Source organism: Stigmatopora argus, chromosome 22 (genome assembly GCF_051989625.1).
Source record: "Stigmatopora argus isolate UIUO_Sarg chromosome 22, RoL_Sarg_1.0, whole genome shotgun sequence".
In the NCBI taxonomy this organism is placed as follows: domain Eukaryota; kingdom Metazoa; phylum Chordata; class Actinopteri; order Syngnathiformes; family Syngnathidae; genus Stigmatopora; species Stigmatopora argus.
Window position 1 is genome coordinate 8723486 of NC_135408.1, and position 21990 is coordinate 8745475.

The 21990-nt window shown below is 46.2% G+C and overlaps 2 protein-coding genes across 8 annotated transcripts in view; both read right to left on the reverse strand.

The window, feature by feature from the left end:
- Nucleotides 1-9925, reverse strand: part of LOC144068219 (protocadherin-16-like) — a 29893-nt gene extending 19968 nt beyond the window's left edge. The window contains exons 1-5 of one of the 5 annotated variants that reach the window (XM_077592549.1): nt 9876-9925; nt 5634-5654; nt 4853-5591; nt 4572-4769; nt 3446-4219 (exon numbers count right to left, since the gene is read on the reverse strand). In XM_077592549.1, coding sequence (XP_077448675.1) covers nt 3446-4219; nt 4572-4769; nt 4853-5591; nt 5634-5654; nt 9876-9922 — 1779 coding nt within the window. In that variant the 5' untranslated portion in view covers nt 9923-9925. Of the gene's footprint in view, nt 1-3445; nt 4220-4571; nt 4770-4852; nt 5655-7856; nt 7977-8893; nt 8915-9002; nt 9259-9875 lie in introns of those variants that run through there. The other 4 variants (XM_077592554.1, XM_077592553.1, XM_077592550.1 and 1 more) reach the window with 4 other exon arrangements.
- Nucleotides 9926-16393: 6468 nt separating this feature from the next.
- On the reverse strand, nt 16394-21825 carry dpp3 (dipeptidyl-peptidase 3). Of its 3 annotated transcripts, none has more exons than XM_077592342.1 (19): nt 21692-21825; nt 21008-21163; nt 20766-20910; nt 20589-20678; nt 20313-20450; nt 20153-20227; nt 19793-19883; nt 19598-19728; nt 19381-19511; nt 19253-19311; nt 18995-19189; nt 18453-18565; nt 18289-18381; nt 18072-18134; nt 17861-17985; nt 17666-17786; nt 17421-17600; nt 16965-17127; nt 16394-16714 (listed from the first exon to the last, which is right to left on the reverse strand). In XM_077592342.1, exons 2-19 carry the CDS (start codon nt 21130-21132, stop codon nt 16575-16577), a joined length of 2178 nt encoding a protein of 725 aa, XP_077448468.1. In that variant the 5' UTR covers nt 21133-21163; nt 21692-21825; the 3' UTR covers nt 16394-16574. The 3 variants fall into 3 exon arrangements, with proteins under 3 accessions (XP_077448468.1, XP_077448469.1, XP_077448467.1); XM_077592343.1 differs by having other exon boundaries at nt 21675-21722; XM_077592341.1 differs by lacking the exon at nt 21692-21825 and adding an exon at nt 21530-21668.
- Nucleotides 21826-21990: the final 165 nt, after the last annotated feature.

Consider the following 21990-nt stretch of genomic DNA (forward strand, 5'->3'; position numbering starts at 1 on the left):
ATTGAGAAAATTCCACCGTGTCATCAATAATTCAAGATGACACATTTTTCTCCCAAAACATCAGCGTCGGGTTTCAAATTTGGTCTTTATTGGGCTTCATGCATTTCGATTCAATGAAACCCACTCATTTTATGAACCGCTTTATCCTCACTAGGGTCGCGAGGGGTGCTGGAGCCTATCCCAGCTGATTTTGGGGGACACCCTGAATTGGCGGCCGGCCAATCGCAGGGCACGACGAGACAAACAACCATTCACGCTCACACTCATACCTAGGGGTGATTATTATGGTACTCGGACGTTTTGCCGACGGACGTTTCGCCGACGGACGTTTGACGGACGGACAGGTCGCCGAATGGACGTTTCGCCGAACGTTCATTCGGCCGAACGGCCGTTCAAACGTCCGTCGGCGAAACGTCTTTCGGCGAATCATCCGGTCACGGATTATTATTAATACTATGAAGATGCTTAAGTGAATTCGATTGGCTCCTCCGAGTTAGCTGAATAAAATCGCTGTGGTTCCAAAATATGTTTCCAAGCACGCGAGCGGAAGAACCTATTTTTTTTTGCTTTTCCCCATGTGGCGTCCCGAAAATGAAAGGAAAGCGGCCAGTCGCTGGCTTTCCGCTCACCGACGCCGTCGGGCTGCGGTCGCCGACGGCGACGAGGAAAGCAGATGTTTAGCCCCGACGACGCCTGCCTCCACTGCCGTTTTTCTGACTTCATGAAACACGTCGCCTGACATCTTTTGGTTTAATCCCCCAGAAAAAAAATGGACCTTCTGCATTTTTTTAATCTGTCAGCGCCACATCATAAACGTCCGGTCGTCATTTGCTGTGGTCCCGGATAGACGTCCAATCCAGTAGAAGGCCCTGGCGCCCCTCTTACTTCAAATAGAATGGACGCCTAGCACCGTCAATGGCGGGCAAGGAGTTACAAAATAAAATCGGTTCTTCCTCTGGCCAAGATGCGCCACCCCTGCCAAGACGTTTTTACAAAAAAACTCTAAAAATGAAACTACTACTAACGACCATGATTATTAAAATGATAACTGTGTTGACGAGCATTGTTGTCTTTGATGTCAAAGCGGTGCGATTTTTATCGCTGGCCACGCCCCTGCCAGACGGATCGGAACAACGGGGGCTTTAAAGTCGATTCCCCAACGAAACTCAATCCGCCGTCGCGTCTTAACCAATCGGGCGCAGCTGTCGCTTCCGAGCGGACGCACACGCTCGCACTCGTGTGTCGGAATTTTTCAGCAAAAAGCTTGGATGGCTTTGACGGCTTTTCGGCCATTCGGGATCCATTTTTCTTTCCCAAAACGGAAGTCATTTCGTCAATGTGAAAGATTTTTGGGGGGTCTTTTTTCCAAAACAGTTACGTTTGACCTAAAATTGTCCAAATCCTCCATATTTTATTGTCTTTTGCTTTTAATTATTTTCATTAAAAAATAAAAAGGGGATCAGCAAAAGTTCTTTTTTATTTATTTGATTTTTTACATGTTTACTCTATGTATTTTTAAATTTTTGATCATTCTTTTAAAAAAAAAAAGATTAAAAAAAGGAACAAAACCACAAATTGTCTGATTATTCCCTGCGATTGGCTTGCAACCAATTCAGCTTCCTGCTAGTTGTTAGCTGGAATAGGTCCAGCACCCCCGCGATCCTTCTGAGGATAAGCAGTTCAGAAAATGAATAAATGAATTATTTTTCAATCTTTCCCCCAAAAAATCTATATATGAATAAAGCCATTTTCTTTAAATGTCCCTTAGCGAGAAACACGTTCCATCATTGGGCCCCCAGGCCCTGCGTTTGACACCAGTGCTTCACATGTGTTAAAAAAAAACATAAATCGGCGACCGATCCATAATCCGCGCTGTCTGGCGAGGCGACAGCTGCGCTCCAATTTGCTAACACGTCGCGCTATATCGCGTTTCACTTTTAGCATTAACCAAAAGTGACCGCGCCTACAATCGTTCTAATCCGTCCTTCACAACACAACACGGGCAATAAAGGAGCGGAACCGGTCCGAATCCCCGCAAATCCGCGAGCGCTCGTCGGAATGGCCGCCTGGACGACGTTAATAACGAACCTTTCCGGCATCTCCTGAGAAAAAAAATCTCCTTGAGCACGAAAATTGCTTCTTTGTTCCCATTCTCATGACCCCTACCTTGACAGGATATCACCCCAGATCAGATGCTTACGCACAAACGTGAGCGCACGCACGCACGCACGGCTCGTCCCGTCTGAAAAAGGAAGCCGGGAGATTCGGCCGAGAAGCGGAAAAGGGCTTTTCTTTGTGTGGCCGGTGCAGACGCGGCAACAATTTTCAATGACTTTACGGTTAACGAAAGGTCTTCGCTGACTGAGGCCTCGCCAGAGCACCTGCAGGGAGCGGAAGGGCCGCTCACAAAACAAAGCAAACACTTCATCGTTTCAAAGTGTCTCAATTGCAAGAAAAAGATGACCCAGAAAAAGCAACAAATGTGAAATAATGAGCAGGACGGAGTTGAAGTGTCTTTGTCCTCATTTTTTCTCACTGACTTGTTAAATGAATTCAACGACGAAAAATAGCCTTCAGCAATCATCTCATTCCATTGATCCGATCAACGGCCCAGTGGAGGAGTGGTTAGCAGAGTTGTGAAGTTCTGGGTTCGAATCCAGGTGTGTGGATGTTTGCGTGGGTTTTCCCTGGGTACTCCGGTTTCCTCCCACATTCATGGACGGTAGGCTGGTTGGACAATCTAAATTGCCCCCAGGGATGAGTGTGATTACGAATGGTGGTCTGTCTCCTCGTGTCCTGCGATTGGCTGGCCACCAATTGAGGGTTTTAAATTAAAAGAAAAAGTGCTCATTCGGTAACTACTGACTTATTTTCATTTTTGCATTAGTATGCATTTTTGATTAAAAAACGGGAGCCTAAAGTCAGCTGGGATAGGCTCCAGCACCCCCCACGACCCTAGTAGAAGATGAGATCAGACTATTTATAATGTTTTAAATTAAGAGACAAAGTGCTAATTTGGTAATTACTGACTTATTTTCTTTTTTGCATTAGTATACATTTTTGGATTAAAAAACGGGAGCCTAAAGTCAGCTGGGATAGGCTCCAGCACCCCCCGCGACCCTAGTAGGAAATGAGATGAGACAATTTCTAATGTATTGACTTAAGAGAAAAAGTGCTAATTCGGTAACTATTGACTTATTTTCATTTTTGCATTAGTATAAATTTTTTTTTAAACGGGATAGGCTCCAGCACCCCCCGCAACCCTTGTGAGGGTTCATTAAAATGAATGAATGATTTGATCCAACGCGTACCTCGGCCTATTTCAATCATGTGTGACGGCGAAAAAACCAAATAGAATAAAATAAAATATGTTAGTACTCAACTCAACCACACGAGGAACAAATGTTTCGCGTCTCGGAAAGTAGGCAAGCCGACAGATCGCTACCTGGAGGAAGCAGGTCCCGGCGGGGGCGTTCTCCTCCACGCTGGCGTTGTAAAAGCTCCGGGAGAAGACGGGCGCGTTGTCGTTGGCGTCCTGCAGAAGCACGTCCACCCGGGCCGTGGACGAGAGCGGCGGGCGCCCGCCGTCCGTGGCCACCACCGTCACGCCGGGCGAGGGCTCCGACTCAAAGTCCAGGGCGGCGGCCGTGGTGATGATCCCCGTCCGCGGGTCCACCGAGAACCAGTCCCAGCGGGAGTCGGCGCCCTTGAGGAGACTGTAGCGGATTTCCCCGTTGGGGCCCTGGTCCTTGTCCCGGGCGGTGACCTGGAGGACGAAGGAGCCCGGGTAGACCGCCTCCGGGATGCTCTGCTTGTAGGCCCGCTGGTCGAAGAGAGGCGGGTTGTCGTTGACGTCCGTCACCCGGATGGTGAAGGAGGACTCGGCCCGGAGGGGAGGCGTGCCCGAGTCGGTGGCCATCACCCGCAGGTCGTAGGCGTCGCGCTCCTCGCGGTCCAGTTCCTGGTCCACGTAGATCAGGTAGATGATGCTGTCCTTGGTGGTCAGGGCAAACTTGCCCTCGCCGCCCTCCAGGGACACGTTGACGTTGGCGTACTCGCCGTAGTCCGGGTCGGTGACGGAAATGCGGGCCACGTACTGGCCCGGCTGGGCGCCCTCCGAGATCCTGGGGGAGCCGTCCTCGCTCAGGAAGATGATGGTCATGGTGGGTTGGTTGTCGTTGTAGTCTCGAACGTGAATGGTCACAAAAGCGTTGCTCGCCTGGGGAAGGAAGGAAGTTAATGCTCGATTTTTTTTTTCAAATTCTTGCTAGAAAAGCTGTCATTTGTGCTATAAACTACTCGCTAGCTAGTACTAGATATTAGCTACTAACCCCTTGGCGCAAGTGTAGAAGTTGAGTTAAATCCTGCTCCAAGAAAACCGAGTGTATTTACAAGTCAAATGAATTCGGCTATTCCCTCAGTGGTCAGCACGTTTGACTACCCAAGTAACATTTTTTTTACAGTCATTTGTCTGTTTTACCCTTTCTGTAACGGTAGAATTCCAGCCAGGTTTCCCGTATTTGACTTTTGGGGGGAACTTACAAGGATACGGCTTGTATCCAGCGTCTTACCTCCGGCTGACTGGCGTTGTCCCTGGCCTGGACCACCAGCTCGTGGACTCTCTTCAGCTCGTAGTCCAGCGGTCTGTTAAGCGTGATGACCCCAGACTTGAGGTCCATGACAAAGTAGCGCTCGGGGTCGCTTTGCCGCCGGTTGATCTCGTATAGGACCAGACCGTTATCGCCCTGGTCCTGGTCGGTGGCAAAGACCTGCCCGAAAAATAACCAAGGGGTCAGCCAGAGACGATGGACTGAATTTTACTGCCGTAAAATCGAAATAAATGAGATTTCACCTGTAGTATGCTGCTTCCCTGCGGGAGACTCTCTGAGATGACGGCGTGGTATCGACTCTGGTTGAAGACCGGCGCGTGGTCGTTGACGTCGGTCACGGCCACCTCCAGCGTCATGGAGCCCACCCTCCTGGGCGAACCGCCGTCAAAAGCCTCCAGGACTAGGGTGTAACCGGAGCGTTTCTCCCGGTCCAGGAGTCCCTTGACCACCAAGTCCAGATACAGTGCCTCGTTCGCGGCCCTCTTGGTCTCCAGGCCGAAGACCTGGCCCACATTGCCCTCCCTGATGGAGTAGCCCTGCGTGGTGAAGCGGTCTCTGTCGGCGTCGCCGGCCGGATCCAGGGAGAAGCGGGTCCCGGGGGCCGTGTGCTCGGGGATCTTGAGAAGCGCCTTGCTTTTGGGGAAATGCGGCGCGTGGTCGTTGATGTCGTTGACGGTGATGGAAACTTGGACGGTGACACCCGTCACCGTGACGGCGATGAAGCCGTAGCGGTCCCTCCGCTCTCGGTCCAGCCGACGCGCCGTGGTGATGATCCCGGTGGTCTCGTCGATGTTCAGGTCGCCGCCAACCCCCGTGCCCTCGTGGTCCGAGATGAAGTAAAGGCCGGCCGACTCGCCGGGCGGCAAACCGGCGCCGATGTCCCCGACCACCGTGCCCGCCGGCTGCTCCTCGTCCAGCTGCAGCTCCAGCGCCCCAAGGACGACGACGGGCAAGACCGTGGCGAAAAAGAGGAGAGAGCGGAAAGAGGGGCCGCCGGGGCGCCGTGGCGACTCTTGGCTTCTCAAAGACATGGCTCGGCTACACCTGGACGCAGAAAGAACAGATTCCAAGAGGTTCATTGACAAATTGGACGCCATTTTGGGTCGAAATATTTGCTCGAATGAACTGGATTTGTTTTCAATCGTCAATTGTTTATGCACGTGCTTGGTTTTCCGACTGGCGACCAGTCCACGGTTTGTCGAAAGGAGCTTTCCCAGATCTTGATATAGATCGGACTCGATCGAGCGTAGAATTGAAACGAGGGGAAAAAAATTGGCCTTAAACGTGACGATTTACGTCGTCGTAAATCGCCACGTTTTTGGCAGCCGATCAAAGCGGGACGTCGCCGCGCGGCCTCCGTCTTCACGTTACACCGCTGAATAAATAAAAAGTCTGGACAAACGCATTCCGCAACGTTACACCTCGTCAAGGGTCGCCGCTGATCGGCGTGAAATTCGTCCAATCAAAACATCCCACCGTGGAAGCAACCCAAGCGGCGAGAACTCCTGGTTAACGCAAAGGTGTCCGGCGGCACTCATCCGGGTGAGCGCTCCCGTGGCGCCAGAAGAATTTGGACGCCGAAGCCAAGGAATGTTCGGCACATCTGCCCGGGCTAACGTGCTAAAGGCTAATGGCTAACTTGAACGTATATATCTAATGAATTGTTTGATTTTACAAGATACGGGCGAGACTTCCAAAATTGCTTTTGTTTTGATTTGACATCGATGGCAAAGAGAACGACTGATTTTATTGGCGGTCCCTCCCCGCACGCGGCAGTTTTACGACCCCCCCGAGGGGCTCCCATTAATAACCCGTGTATGGGTCCCTCGAGGAAGAGGGAGGCGGTCGACGGTGGCCCCTCCGTTCCGCTCGCTGACCTTCACATCTGGAGGGGACGGGACGCTGCTGCAATTTTTGTTTTTGACGAGTGGGCCTTGAAAATGAGGGTCACAGTGAGAGGAACGTTACGCCACGCGCTGGGAATGGCGCCCGCGGCGGTTCCAGCGAGTTTCTCGATATATATATATATATATATATATATATATATATATATATATATTTACATATATAATATGTATATGTATATAAATGTGTATGTATATGTTTGTATATATATGTGTAAAGATATATAAATATGTATATATATATATATATATATTATATATACATATTTATATATCTTTACATATATATACAAACATATAAACATACACATATATATATATACATATACACATACATATATACATACATACATATATATATACATATTATATATATGTAAAGATATATATATATATATATATATATATATATATATATATATATATATATATATTTACATATATATAATATGTATATATGTATATGTATATAAATGTGTATGTATATGTTTGTATATATATGTAAAGATATATAAATATGTATATATATAATACATATATATATACATACATATTTATATATCTTTACATATATATACAAACATAAACATACACATATATATATACATATACACATACACATTTATATACACATACATATATACATACATATATATATACATGTATATCTATTTTTGTTATATATTTTATATTTTGTATATAGTTCTGCTCAAACATGATTCTTCATAAAAAACATGACACTCAGCATTTTTCTTTTCTTTGGGGACCCTTTAATATAATATCTAAATTATGTCTTATTTGCAAAGAATTTCAATTAACATGCATTAATCTAATGTGGCAAAAATGATAAGAGTCCTATTTGTTAACCATAAAAAATGTCAACACTATGTTCACCCTTTTTCTTTTTTTAAAATTCTTTCCTGGCGGTCGCTGGCGACCACGCAGCAGCCGCCGCCATGGCAACGGCGCATCCCCGAGGGAGAATGCTAATGAAATGTGCCGCCCAGGGGAAGGCTTATCAATATTCATTCATTCATCTTCCCTTCCGTAGCGCGTATTTTCACAAGGGTTGCGGGGGTTGCTGGAGCCTATCCCAGCTGACTTTGGGTGAAAGCCACAGACTAGACTCTAGACTGGCCCCAAGTCAGCCATAGGGCATACAGAGAAGCAGACGACCATTCGAACTCACAACTATACAGCCACTAGCGGGAATCGAGCCCAAAGTCAGGGGAGTGAACCACTACAGCCACAAAGCGACCTGGCCAAATTTCTCATAGAAAGATTCACTTTCTTCTGCCATTTTGGCCCGAGCCAACTCATTCAAAACAGAAACTGTTCTTACTTTGCCGATTTGAATGGACTGCCAAAAGATTGGTCGCAAAGAGGAATAAAAGTGTCTCTGTTGTTTTTGGCCGCACACACAAAAGGGAGAGATGAGGCCGTGGACAAACACGGCGGTGTTGACTTAGTTGATAAGCGCCTCCGAAGGCCTCTCCAAAGCAACGGAGGACATGATTAAATAGCCATGATGTCGGTACGACGCATCGAGTTCAGCAGGTGGCGCCGGAATAATAAATGAGCAAGTCACGGCGAGGAAATCTCTACGTATGTCCCAATACTTTTGTCCACTTTCCTTTTTTGGAGCCGATTCTTTCATTCTCATATACATTGTTCGTTTCCTCGACGGTTGGGCAGTGTGCAAGTGTCCAAATACATTGAAAATTAATATCAAGTGACCTATTAATGCCCCCAAATGAGAAATGACACAGAACCCAGTCCCCTAATTGACAGAAAGTGACCTGTCAAAACTCCAAAATCAACAGCAAGTGACCCAAAGTCAACAAAAAGTAAGTCAAAATCCTCAAGAAGCCTTTTTATCGACCATCAGAACAACACATCCCCAATCAATTCCTCCTGAAATGACATTTCCCACCCCAAAAATGTATTTTTTTCTTCAAATTGATGCACTATAGCAGGGGTGGAGAACACGTGGCTCTCGAGCCGCATGCGGCTCCTAACCAAAATGAATGTGGCTCTTTGCTTCTCATATTTTTGCAACTGCATTTGATGTGTATGTTGAATATTCTTGTTGTTTTATAAGATATAAGAAAGAGTTATGGTGAATAATAATCTTTTAATGTGTGTTTTTGTGCGTTTTTGTGTTTCTATTTTGGCAGCTCACTGTGTGGTGTAGCTTTTTGACTCTTGACAGTTTAAAAATTTTCCTCCTTGTTCACCACCCTTGCCTGTGCATAATGTTATCTCTCAAGCCCCGTTGCCCCCCCCCCCCCCAAAATACAACCACGAATAAATTTTCCAGCACCCCCGGCGTGCATGAGCTGGCTTTAGCTCTGCCCGACCCCCCAATTGGCATCTCACCCAAGCAAGGTGTGCATTGCGCTAAACGCTAAACAGGCGTGTCAGTCCATTCATTGATAAGTGGCACGTGCGCGCGCATGCACAGCAATCACAAGACGGCGACACTTACATTCATTGGGGGGTTCGTGCACGCGCGCTCCTTCGGGTAGATCCAGCTGAACGCTCGGCCAAAAAAGGGGGGTTCACCGCATCGACAAAGGGGGAAAATAGGCCACTTCCATAAGAACGATCGGAACCGTGACGACGTCAAGTGACGTCTAAATGGTTGTCTGGATTTCGCGATCGGGATCGGGATCGGGATCGGATGGAGACTGTGGACCGACTGAGCGACCGAGCGACTGACTGGTTGACTGGTTGGCTGATTGCTGCCGAATCCCCCCTCCCACTCCCTCTCCCACCCCAGCGGCGAGCCCACGCCCCTCCTCCCCGAATGTGGGTAGCCGGCACAAAAGTGGGGGGACGCGCTGGAAGAAAAGAGGAGAGACTCTAGTGCCCCCCAGCTCCCTCCCGAGGAAGTCAACAGGACAAAAGGAGCCCTACCGCATCCCCATCAATAACCAATCAAAATGCTATACAAAGATTGGCTGCCAATGACGACGATGGACGTCCATTTCATGGGGGAGCGAATGAGTGGATAAAATAATAGTGGAGGAATATTTGTATTTTTCCCCTTTTGTTTGTTTGACTACAAAAGAATACTGCTTCCCCTGATATTATTTTTAATTGCTCTGATTGGCTGGCAAACCATTCAGGGTGTACTCCCACTACTGCCCATTGTTAGCTGTGATAGACCCTTTGTCTGTTCATAAAAATGAATTAATACATATTTCAATTGAGTCATAGTCTAGTGTTGTTTCATACTTCTACAAAATAAAAAATGTGTTTTTCTTTTGAATTTAACATTTGACCAGTGTCAACTTTACAGAGTCAATGGTACTCAATTCAGTGTTAAAATTAACAATGTAATGTGTCAAAATATCACCTTTTGTTGGGTTTTCTGTGTTTTTTCCTTGTGTTTTCTGTCCGCATGATCGCATATGAGTTTCACCTGTTCTTCCCTTGTCTGACACAGGTTTTCATGATTGTCTCGTTAACCAACCCCTGTCTGTCTATTCAAACCCTGTGTTTTTTTTTTGCATCCGTCTTTGTGTGTCTCCCCAGTTGAGTTGTTATTTTTGTTAATTTTGGTGTAAACAAACAACACTGTATAGAATTGACTTCATTGTCCACGCAACTTTACACTGACTTTTAACCACTAATTAATCATTACAATCGTTAATAATAATAAATAGCTGCGGCTTCCGCCATGGCGCCCCAATATTTTGAGCGCCATTCCACAGCTATGGGAATCTCGACGACAAACAAACAAGCAAAGCCAACTTTTCTTCCTTCGTGCAGTGCGCGTCCTTGAAACAAATGCTTTGCACGTGGACATTTGCCGCCACCTCGCAATTATCATACATGACGCTAAGCGGCAGCAGATGGCGAAGGCCCGGCGCGTCGCTCGGTGGCGGCCGATCCCCCACGACGACGCATCGTAAAGTAAAAAAAATCGCGACGCGTGTCATATCGGCGGGTGTGCGGTCTTTTCCCATCTCCATCCATCAGAGGAAAAACCGATTAGGGCAGCAATTTGGGAGCTGTGAAAGACGGAAAAAAACTCGGTTGGAATCTTAGTGAAGATCCAAACGCTAGCGTGAAATAACTTGGACGCGTCCTTGATTATCTGGTCACACGCGCCATGCTGAGCGCTGCATTTTTGGAAAGCCCGACGACAGACTGTAAAAAAACGCGGCGAATATTTTGACCAACAAGGACGAAGTAAACACAGGCAGGATGTCGGTTTTTCTTTTTTAGCTACTCATTATCTTTCAAATCTGCTAGCGCAGGAGTTTGAATTTGCATAAAATGCTGGCTTCAAAGCAAAATAGCTGACTTCCTGTAGGTTTTGAGACATTTTGGTGGCTCCACCCACGCTAGACAAATACCATTTTTCATGTTCCTTGGAAAAAAAACGACCGTGAGTGTTGAATATGACAAAAATCGATTGTAGGACGGCCTAGAAATGGCTTTAAAACTAAATGGCTGATTTCCTGTTTATTTATTGGAGTGTTTTTTTGACCCATCATTTTTCATGTTGCTAGGTAGAAGTGGCCCTTGGCAGCTGAATTTTTCAAACATTTGTGACACAGCCTGAATGGCTTTGTTTCCTTCCTTCTTTTCTTTCGCTTTCAAAAATGACGCGGCGGCGACACGCCTTTCCTGTGCGCCGCCGAGGCAGGAAGGAACGGTCGCGCAATCCAAGCTTCCGTTCCCAGGGACCCAATTCATTGACCACCGGGAACAGGTCCATTCTTGTTCCTAAGACCGAATGGCGAGCGGTCCATCCAAACTCTTATTTTCAGCCTACGACTTCCCGCGTGGGCCATTCCGTCGGCCATTTTGCACGCACCCTGACTTGTGCGCGTGTGTCCGGCTGGCCTTCCCCGCCACCTGCTTCCTGCCCGGCAGCCAGGCATCGTGGGAAAGTGGCACCTCGGCTCACGTGTGCGCGTTTCCAAGCCAGATGTGATTTTGCGACATTAACGACATGCACGCATTGCTGCCGGTCCACATTTAGAAGCAATGACAGATTGATGAGTGGCCAGTCTGTGTTAGAAAGCCTGCTACTTTACTTCTGGAGTCCCTAATCACACCCAAACGCACTTTGTGTACCTTGTACACACAAAAACACACGCTGAGACGTGCACATTCTCACACACCACCTTAGGTATAGGCAAAGAAACACAAAGGTGGAGATATCCTATTTTGATCTTTGGTTTTGGGCTTCCAGTTTCTCGACTCGGGCTTTGGACTTCCTCTTTCTTGGTTTGGATTTTCAGTGGCATTGTTTGAACTTTGCTATTCATGGTTTGGGCTTCCAGTTTCTTGTTTTGGGCTCCAAATTTCTGGTTTGGGGCTCCTAGTTTCTTGCTTTGGGCTCCCAGTTTCTTGTTTTCGGCTTCCAGTTTCTTGTTTTGAGCTTCCAGTTTCTTGTTTTGGATTCCCAGTTTTTAGTTTTGGGCTTCCAGATTCTTTTTTTGGGCTCCCAGTTTCTTGTTTTGGGCTCCAAATTTCTTGTTTTGAGCCCCTAGTTTCTTGCTTTGGGCTCCCAATTTCTTGTTTTGGATTCCCAGTTTCTAGTTTTGGGCTTCCAGTTTCTTTTATTGGGCTCTCAGTTTCTTATTTTGGGCTCCGAATTTCTTGCTTGGGGCTCCCAGTTTCTTGTTTTGGATTCCCAGTTTCTTGTTTCGGGCTTCCAGTTTCTTGTTCTGGATTCCCAGTTTCTAGTTTTGGGCTTCCAGTTTCTTTTATTGGGCTCCCAGTTTCTTGTTTTGGGCTCCGAATTTCTTGTTTTGGCATCCTACTTTTTTTTGCGTTGGGCTTCCAGTTTCTTGTTTCGGGCTTCCAGTTTCTTGTTTTGGATTTCCAGTTTCTAGTTTTGGGCTTCCAGTTTCTTTTTTGGGCTCCCAGTTTCTTCTTTTGGGCTTCCCATGTGTTTAGTTGAATAATACGCTGGTGTAACGGGTGGAAAGGTTAACTACTTTATGTGTGTGTGTGGTAGCGGTGTGTCACATTGCGTGGATCAGCTGCTTCCTGTTTAGCGTGGAGATGAAACATTTCCCCCGTGAAAATCAGAGATGGCGCTGGGATCTTTCAGGTCGCCAAGCGTGGAGTTCCGGATGGGCCGCCTGCTCTATCTTTAGGATTCTTGCGTCTACATCTGATGAAAGCACGATGCAGCGTCTCCAAACAAGCTGATTCGGTTTGCCGGGAATGCCGACCTTGAAGCCTCCCTTAAATCACATCAAGGGAAATCTATCAGACTGGAAACACAATTTGCGCTCGCTCCGTCGTCGTCCAGCTGCGCGCAGCAGCGCCGGCCTTGTAAAACGGCGCAGCTGTCGACGACGGCGGCGGCCAAGGCAGAAGCCCAGGAATGTTTTCAGTCGCCGTCAGATCGGGGCGCTGCGCTCCGGCACCCCCTCGCTTTGGTTTTTCTTGGAGGGGGGATTCTTAAGACAAGCGCACGCGAAACAAAGCACTCCACAGTTTCTTGTTAAATTGGATGACAAGAATGTTTGGGAATGTTTTTCCCAAGTGAATGTCTGTTGTCCACAGGTGGAAGTGGTAAACATAAAAGCTTAGGTGCTTATATCATGTTTTTTTGTTTTTGGGGGGGTACTTTTATGTAGAATCCCACAAACAAACAAGCGAAAATTGTCTGTTTGCGTGCAATTTCCTGGCAGAGGTCGCAAACGCGGGTAACAGGGCGAACATGTGACGTGCGCTGTAGTAAACGCATTTACCTCAGTTAAGAAAGTGAAAAGATGTCGAGACACACCGGCGCCGCTCGGTTTTTTTTGTCACCTGACTTCGCTTTCTTCACCAAAACTGTTTTTTTTAAATCAAATAAAAAAAATCAATTGAAATAGCACACTCACGAACATATAAAAGTATTAAGCAGCACAAAAAAGAGGATTAGCATGTCTCTAAATGATTCAGTGATTGACGATCAATTATAATGGTGTCCGTGATAAAGATTTACATGCAGTGAGATCGCATGTTTAGTCTTGGATAAATGTAATAGTAGTACATTACACATTTGGCCACGTGGACTTAACCGCATTGAGAGGTTGCTCTCCAGTTCGCGTCTTTGTCTCAATTCCAAAGTTTTTTTCTTTTTATTTTCTGAGCGACATCTTTCTCCAATTACGCGCGTGAAGCTTTTTCCATCATCGGGTTTGTCGTTTCCACAAGCGTGATTGGAAGCAGGCGCACGCGCGTGTGACATTTGCCAGGCCGGCGGGCGGCGGCCAGGAAGTGGCAAATGCTACTCGGCCAACTCTGTGCTGCAGGTGTGCCACCCAAATGTATGAAATGCTGAGCCACGCCCCCTCGAGGAAGAACCCTGCTAATCACCACACAATGCTTGATTAAGTTATAATGTTATTCCCCCCCAAAAAAAATAATCTCACGGCTGTCATGAGTTCTTGGTCGTTAGCGCGCCGGCCTCACGGTGGGGGATTTGGGTTCAAATCCAGGTCGGTCCACCTGTGTGGAGTTTGCATGTTCTCCGTGGGTTTTCTTTGGGTACTCCGGTTTCCTCCCACATTCCAAAGACATGCATGGTAGGCTGATTGGACACTCTAAATTGCCCCTAGGTATGACTGTGAGCGTGAATGGTTGTTTTTCTCCTTGTGCCCTGTGATTGGCTGGCCACCAATTCCGCCTCTGGCCCGAAGTCAGCTGGGATGGCCTACAACCCCCCCCAACCCTAGTGAGGATAAAGCAGGTCAGAAATTGAGATGAGATGAGATTTCACGTGACAGAAAAGTCTTTTTTTTTTGGTTCAATTCAATCATATAGAGCAGGTGTCGGGAACCTTTTTGATGGAAAGAGCCATAAACAATTCATATTTTTTTAAATGTTAATCCTTGAGAGCCATGCTCCGAATTTAAAAGTCAACATACATAAAAATGTGTGCCTTTTTAAGCCACTTCGCCACTTTTAAAGTACAAAAAGTCTCTGAATTCTTTTGACAACATTTTTACGTTGTTGCTAATCAATGAGTATCAATCAGAATATCCACGCAGAAGAGTGTAACGAAAGGAAAAATTCCATAGTTTCCATATTTTACCTCACAGGTTAGCAGAGAGCCATATGCACCCATCAAAAGAGCCATATGTGGCTCCCAAGCCATAGGTTCCCTACCCCTGATATAGAGCAAAATTTAATGTCACATCTATTGTTGTGGTTCAACATTTGGTCAATTTTCATTGGCATTTATATCATAGTACATTTGTACTCTTCCATTGGTTTCAATTTATTGTTTTGCTAAAATGATACAATATGAAGGACTAACCTACACTTATATTTAAGCGCGTATTTTATACACATAAATAACATTGATCATCTAATATATCCGTGTTGCGTGTGTGGGGGGGAATTAGGGCCAGTGAAAATGATGGTCCACATAAGGAGACATTTAGCCCCCCCAAAAGGCCTCGTGTGACCTGGCTTTCAGTCTTCCGCCATGTTTGTCCTCAGATGCGTTTCCCATCTTTCCCGGCCTGCGCGCAAATGGAAAAGCAAGGTGGCGCGCGGGCGTGCGTGTGAAAATCTGCCGGGTCGCTTTGGCAGCGGCGCGTCCGTCCACATCACAGCGGCCGCCGAAGGCCCGGCTCTCTAATCAAACCGCCGCTCGCCACTATTTCTGTTCCGGAGCGCACAAGCGAGCACGCCGCCAAAAGTCAACATGTGACACAAAGAGACAACCTGGCGACCGCTCTGTTTTTTTTTCCCTCCTTGTTTTTGTGCGCCCTTTGATTGACTGGCCATCATTACATTGCTAGTCCAAAAGTAACTATTTATTGTTTTTTTTAGTTCAAATGCCTCAAAATGTAAAGAAAATAACTAAAAAAGATCATTTACCGCTTTATTCAGAAGTGACACCCAAAAATATCCACCAAATCAACCATAAGCGACCTAAAAATGCCTCAAAATGATTGTTGTTGAATCTGACATATTGAATATTGGACGTTTATCATCGTCATTGGCCGCCAATGAGTCAAATAAACGTCGTTAAAGTTATTTTACCATTTATTCATTTCAACATTTCTATTTTTATGTATCCCTATGACTCACCTAAGTTGCAACGAAAGATTCAGTGAAAAAAAGACCACAACAATTGTTTGTTGTGCAAGTTTGCCGATGAGCTCATTCTCAACTATCATGGCGTCACTTCTTTGATCAAGCACAAAACAGCTGCGATGTCTGCTTTCGCTCATATTTCACTTTTTTTTTTGCTCGCCCTGATGGGATATAAAATAGAATTGACCTCCGTGCTCATTTTGTTTCTTTAACTGGCGGAACAAATGATCCCCCAAAATAGTGAACACGCCGAGAGTTCATTTGTACGAATTGGCTTGTGTATTTTTTTTGTCTTTTTCATTTGACCTCTAAGAACGATTTTGGCACGTGTGGGCTTTTTTTCCAGGTGCGGACGAGTCCGGCGGTGCCAAAAGTAACGAACGACTTTTCCACTTGGACGCTTTTCAAACACTTTTGAGAAGAAAAGAAAAAGACAAAGTCATGACAATGTCCAGTAAACAGAAGGATTTAGGTCATCCATTAAATGTTGACAGTATGCAGTAGCTTGCTTTTTGGATTAAAAATAAATCATAAATTACTGGTGCAAGATGTCCAATCCAATCTGACTCCCAGTTAAAGGTAGTTCAAATGAGTTTGAGGTCATACTGTCAATGGGAGCAAATGAGTTAAAGTAATAATAATAAAAAATAGCTTAACTTGAACTCACGGGTGGTCCTGGTCGTCTCATCCATTTAAGATGGAACAAAAGGCCTTAATTGGGGGTCTCAGTTACCCCGGAACTTAAAAAAAAAAAAAATGGATGGCAAAAATAAACTATAATATTTTGGCCAATAATGGATCAAAGAGTTTTATCAAACATTTTATTTTTGAAAATTGCAATTTCCCCATCTCAGACGATGAGTGAATACGACAATGTTTGTTATGCGCGTGAGTCTTTACCAGTAAATGTGTGTCATGCTAACCTGGGTCTGTTCTACAACTTGGTTAATTGAGTTAGTAAGACTAGCAAATGAGGAAAAAGCGGCCATCAACACCAGCACGAAGAATCCAATCTTCTCAACTCCAAAAGGTCCGCCTCCAGTTTCTCGTTATCGTGGAATCGCTCTACGAAGGACTTGATCAAACCCGACGCGTTTCCTTCGTATTCCAGCAGCTCCACGCTCTCCTCTAAAAATAAAAACGTAGAAAAGTCAGCAGCGCCCCCTATCGTTCATTCACGACCCTCCATTCATTTCCAATGGCACATTAAAGCAATTTTTGATTTTAGATTTTTTTTTTAATCCTCAAAACGTCCGATCCACCTGAAGTGGCAATAAATGAAGGAATTTTCATTGGCTGCCGCCCTGCCACTTCCAATGGATTGGACCTCTGAGGAACTCGGGTTGAAAAATGACGAATGCACGGGCAAAGAAATTACCGTTGATTCTGGTGTTGGCCTGGACAAACATCTTGCGATCCTCCTTTCGCAGCAGCACCGTCTCACGAAGGCGGAGGAAGTTGTGCGCGCCGCTCTCACCCACGGTCGAGTAGTGCTCGTAAAGGGCACGCCCTTTGTCCACGTCGCCTGTCGATTTGAAGACCTGCAAAATGGAGTCGGCTCAGACACTTTCCAGCCAGACTATTATATAAGAGGCTGGTATTTTCTGGATTATAAATTGCACCATTTTTATCGTTTGGGTGAGCATGCCAGCCTCTCCAAAAAATGTGACCTCTAAATATATTTTTCCTCTTTATTGCGCATTCTGGTGCAGCTTTATAGTCCGGAAAATACGCTCCTCCACATTTGTTGTCGTCGATAGCAACTCATCATTAGCCGCTAATGAGTTAAATAAGGAATAGCTTTTAAGCGAAAGGCTAGGCGAGGCAAACGTACCTGCAATTTACAGAGGAACCTGCGGATGGCGTCCTTTCCAACAGTGCGGATCTTGGCCCGGTCCAGCGCCACCAGAGCGTCGGGTTTGCCGTCGGCCGCGGCGACCTCCTCCAGGCTCACCAGGCCCTCGCCGGCCTCCAACAGCACGCGTAGGATGACGAAACGGGCCTGCATGTGAGCCTGTGTCGAGCGCGATTGGGAATTAAACTCGGCGCTTGGCGGGGCGAGGCGGGCGTCGAACCCACCTGTCTCCAACTCTTGCTCTCGGGCGTGTAAAACTCCAGTCCGAGGAGTCCGCCTCGAGCCATGCTCAGCCAGTTGACGTAGACCACGTCTTCCGCGTCTCGCCCCTCGTGGCCGAAAATGCTGCGGCGTCAAATCCGTACGGGTTAACGGCGAACAGCTTCCCGTGGCCGGGGGGTAATGAGCGCTGAGCCCACCTGAGTACATCGTTGATGAGAGACAGGTAGAGCCCGACGCACTCGGCCCGGCATTCTTCGTAGGAGGAGGCAATGGAGGAAAATTTGCTGTCCCAAGTTTCGCTGTCCTGGTACCAGCTGGAAATCTACAAAAACAAAAAACGGCACCGTCAGCGAGGCCGACTCGTCAATCGTTTGGAAACATTTGGGGCCGCATTTTTAGGGGACTCACCAGCTCGCCCGTTTCCGGGTTGACCACCGCATTCTTTTCAAAATTGAACTTGCCCTCGACGTCCTGTAGAGGACGCCAAACATTCAATCGTGTTTTGCTAACTTCATACTTTTACACTGATTGTGAACTGGAGCTTATTTTGGCCACACCCTCTAATCAAAATGGCCAACTACTCAAACCAAAGTATTTGCTGCGTGAGAAAGAAAGATGGACCAACCCGGACGAACAACTTTCCGCTTCCGTGGCCCAACAGTTCATGCAGTCCGACTTGGACCTCGAACGATGGGCTCTTCCACTTGACGAACAAATCCTGGCAAAAACAAAGACGTGGAGAGCGCATCATGGTCCGTTGCGATCTGCTCGCCGTTAATGGCGCCTCACCTTGTCCTCTTCGCCCAAGAACGTTAGCTTTTCTTTGTTGGTGGAGTAAGCCACGGCCAGCACGTTTCCTAAGGAGACATTTTTGAAGCCCTCCGACTGTCTGATGTCATCATCTGGTTCAAAAAATACACATTAGTGGTCTTGGAGAAAGAAAAAAAAACAGGCTTTAAAGCAGGGGTGTCAAACTGGGTGGGCCAGATTCGAGCCAACGCATCACTTTGCATGTAAATGATTAACTTCACAGTTAAGTTCAATATTTTTAGAGGTTGACCGAAACAGTGAACATATGTTATTGTATGATATTAAGGATATAGGAGGTCATATATACAAAAAAGTCATATATCGGCCCGACTTTTATAACGAGTATTATCATCCAAATTGTGGGCGATCTAGAAAAAAAAATTAAAAATCCCATATCGTCGACCTTTAAAAATTTGTATGCGTTGGCCAACATAAATCACCCCGAAGCGACCCAAAACTACAATCCAGGCCACGACAAAAACGAGTTTGACAACCCAACTTAATGGCTTTGGCGCTCTTACAATTAGGAATGTTAATGCCGGCTGGAATTCCGCTGCCGGCGAAGGTGAGTACGTCGAGGGACGTGAAGTCCGGTTTGAGGAAAGTGTCTTTCTCAAACTCCCTGGGCCAGGGAAGCTCGGGGAGCAGCACTTCGGCCGAGCTCACCAACTTGGCGAAGCGCTCGCTCATGGCTTTGTTCACCACCGCCACAAAACCTAAAGATCAGAAGAGCGCTAAGCGGGAGAACCTGGACAAAGAGAGGGGAAACGTGGGGGTACCTTCAAACTCTCCTCTGGAACCGAAGGGATCCCTGTAGCTTTCGATGAAGCCTATGTAACTGGCGGGAATGGAGGAGAAAGACTCATGAGCACGGTTCATCGCCAAAGTGTCGTTCAGAGGCTCTCACCTCTCCACAATGGGCCCCTTGTCTTTAATCCAATAGCGCGAGCCCTCCTTGTGGGCTTCCACCGAACCCAGGCTAAAGCTTCGTCTGTACTCCTCAAGCATCTTTTTCTGGTTATCGTTGGCGGCGTGGGCCTAGATTTTTTTTAGGGGGGAGGAAACGGCAAGCAATTTTAAAACGCCGGTTGCCGTTTTAAGAAATGGGCAATTCTTTTACTCGCCTCAGCCTTCTGAAGATAATGGCAGACCCTCTCCATGATTGGCGCATAGTCGCCCCTTTTCACGGAGAACTCTTTTCCCTCAAAGTCGAAGCAGCCGCAGTAAGAATCGCACTCGCCGTCCACGGCGCAGTCTGGCAAGCGGAGTTGCGTTAGGAAAGCGTGACAAAGTTTGGTTATTTGATTTCTACGACTGACCTTTCTTCACGGCGGAGGCCAGGCGCACTTCGTAACAGGTTTTGTCGCCATTTTCCCTTTTAAATAGGCGGGTGTTGTAAGCAGACAGTTTCTGAAGAAGAGCAATGATGGTCAAGCACATTTCTTATTGAAAACACCATCAGGTAGAGACGTTCAATATGAAAAATAAAAAAATATATTTTTTTTTTAATGTGAAATACAATACAATGGCACTAGACATCCAATCCATTTGAAGTGGAAGGTCTGACATTGAAAAGCCCTCCCACTTTAAATGAATTGGATGCCTACCAGTGATAAAGTCAATTCAATTTATTACATTTATCAAATAACTGAAGCTGTTATTGTCTCACGATAGCTTACTTTGGAGTCAAGAAACTTTTGTGCTAACTCAGCATCTTCCATACAGCAGTTTCCTGAGAAATAGGTGGTAATTCCCTGAAGAGATAAGTCATGAGCTTCAGTTTAAAGCACAAATATCCTAGTAGCCGTAGTCTACTTTTCAAGAGTTACAAAGGCGCACCTTGTCACCAAGCCCCAGTTGTTTCTGTTTGTCCATCAGGGAGTAAATAGGACATGAGCAAGAGTCCCACAGAGCAGCCATCTCAGCCGGGTCGTCCTGAAACGCCTGGCTGGCCCTCACCAGCGCATCCAGCTTCTCCTGTGTAAGGACAAACCATCCATTTTAGGCCTTTTGTGTAACTTCATAAAGGAGAATGAGGGATTAACATACGTCTTAATTCTGATTTTGTGCCATGCTAATATAACATAACTATAAGATGCACACAAAAGCACACACCTTGGGCAAATTTGGGATAAACTTGGAATCTCCAAAAGACTTGTAGTTTCCCATATTGGCATAGAGACCTGCTGCATACACCAAAAAGGCCTGAAAGAGAACAGAATAGAAAAAAAACAATACAAGTCAATGAGGTGGTGGATTTCTAAGAAAAAAATACATCAAATTTAGAAGTACCTGGTACTCTTCGGAACTGAGCCCGGCAGCTGTCGCCACAGCTTCCAGCTGCGAGGGCGATTGCTTTCGGAAGATTCTCTGCAGCAGGACGAAGATGAGCGGTGACTCCGGGGAGGTTTGCAGGAGCACGGCCAGGCCTCCGCACCTAAGAGAGAAGGAGCAATTACATCCTTCTGATTGCCACTTGTCGACGTTCAATCCATTTGAAATGCCACTTCAAATCGCTGCCAATGATGACCTACCAGGATGCATGCGACAAATAGTGGGCGTACAACTTCTCCTGAGGGGAGAGCAAGCCAAAAGCTTCGGCACAGTCCAGAGCGGCGATGCCGATGTCATTAGGGAGGAAGTACTGAGAGTCCACCATCTTCAATTCAGACGACAAATAACTTCTTAAACTGTAGGGGAAACATAACACAATGATGATGATTATGATAATGATGATGATGAAGATGATGATGATAACAGGACTTCCAATTGCTTGGAATGCAATTGATGGTGTTTTGAGTTCACATTCTGCAACTCAGCATAAAAAAACAAAGATAAACACAAAGTAGGTCAGTGAAAAAAACAACATTAAAGACTCCTTCCACTTCCATTTTTGCATTGATGGAAGTGAAAGTGAAATTAACTAAACTCATCATAATCACAAGTCGACTAAATTCAACATCGCCTCAGAAATTAACTTAGAAATAATACGTATTTTGTCAAATCATATACTGGAAGTGTTCTAAACCTCCAGGCAAAGAGAACAAGTATCGTACAATAGCATTCATCCACGTTTGCTAATATGCATCGTTTTTTTCTTCTTAAAGGACCATCCACGACTTCTACAAGCAGGAAGATTAAAGATCGAACTGCGTTGTATATTTATTTCAATCCTTAATCAAAATCATGAGGAATTATTACCAACGGAGTAATGCTACCTCGTTTCAAGTCGGCTTTTCCACCTCACGTCAAAGTGCAGTCTCACTACGCTATCCACTTCCTGGTCTATTCTGCTTTAGCCCCGCCTCTTGGCCTATCACAGCACGCAAATTAAGATCGGCGGCAAGAAAGGCCAATCACGGCAGGGTTTGTGTCCAATGCCTTGGGAATGTAAATACTACTGTGTAATATTCATTCATTCTCTGTACAGTGTATCCTCACAAGTGTCGCAGGGGGAGCTGCGGGGGGGTGTGTTATCATTCTTTTGCTATGTGATAGCATTTCCCCATAACAGCTC

Excerpts from the sequence above, each read along its gene's own strand:
- dpp3 (XM_077592341.1), bottom strand. Across the intron at positions 18,135-18,288 it reads GCGGAAAGTTGTTCGTCCGG|GACGTCGAGGGCAAGTTCAA; the intron begins GTTGGTCCATCT and ends CGTCCTCTACAG. Across the intron at positions 17,128-17,420 it reads GGTTCCTCTGTAAATTGCAG|GTCTTCAAATCGACAGGCGA; the intron begins GTACGTTTGCCT and ends TCCATTTTGCAG.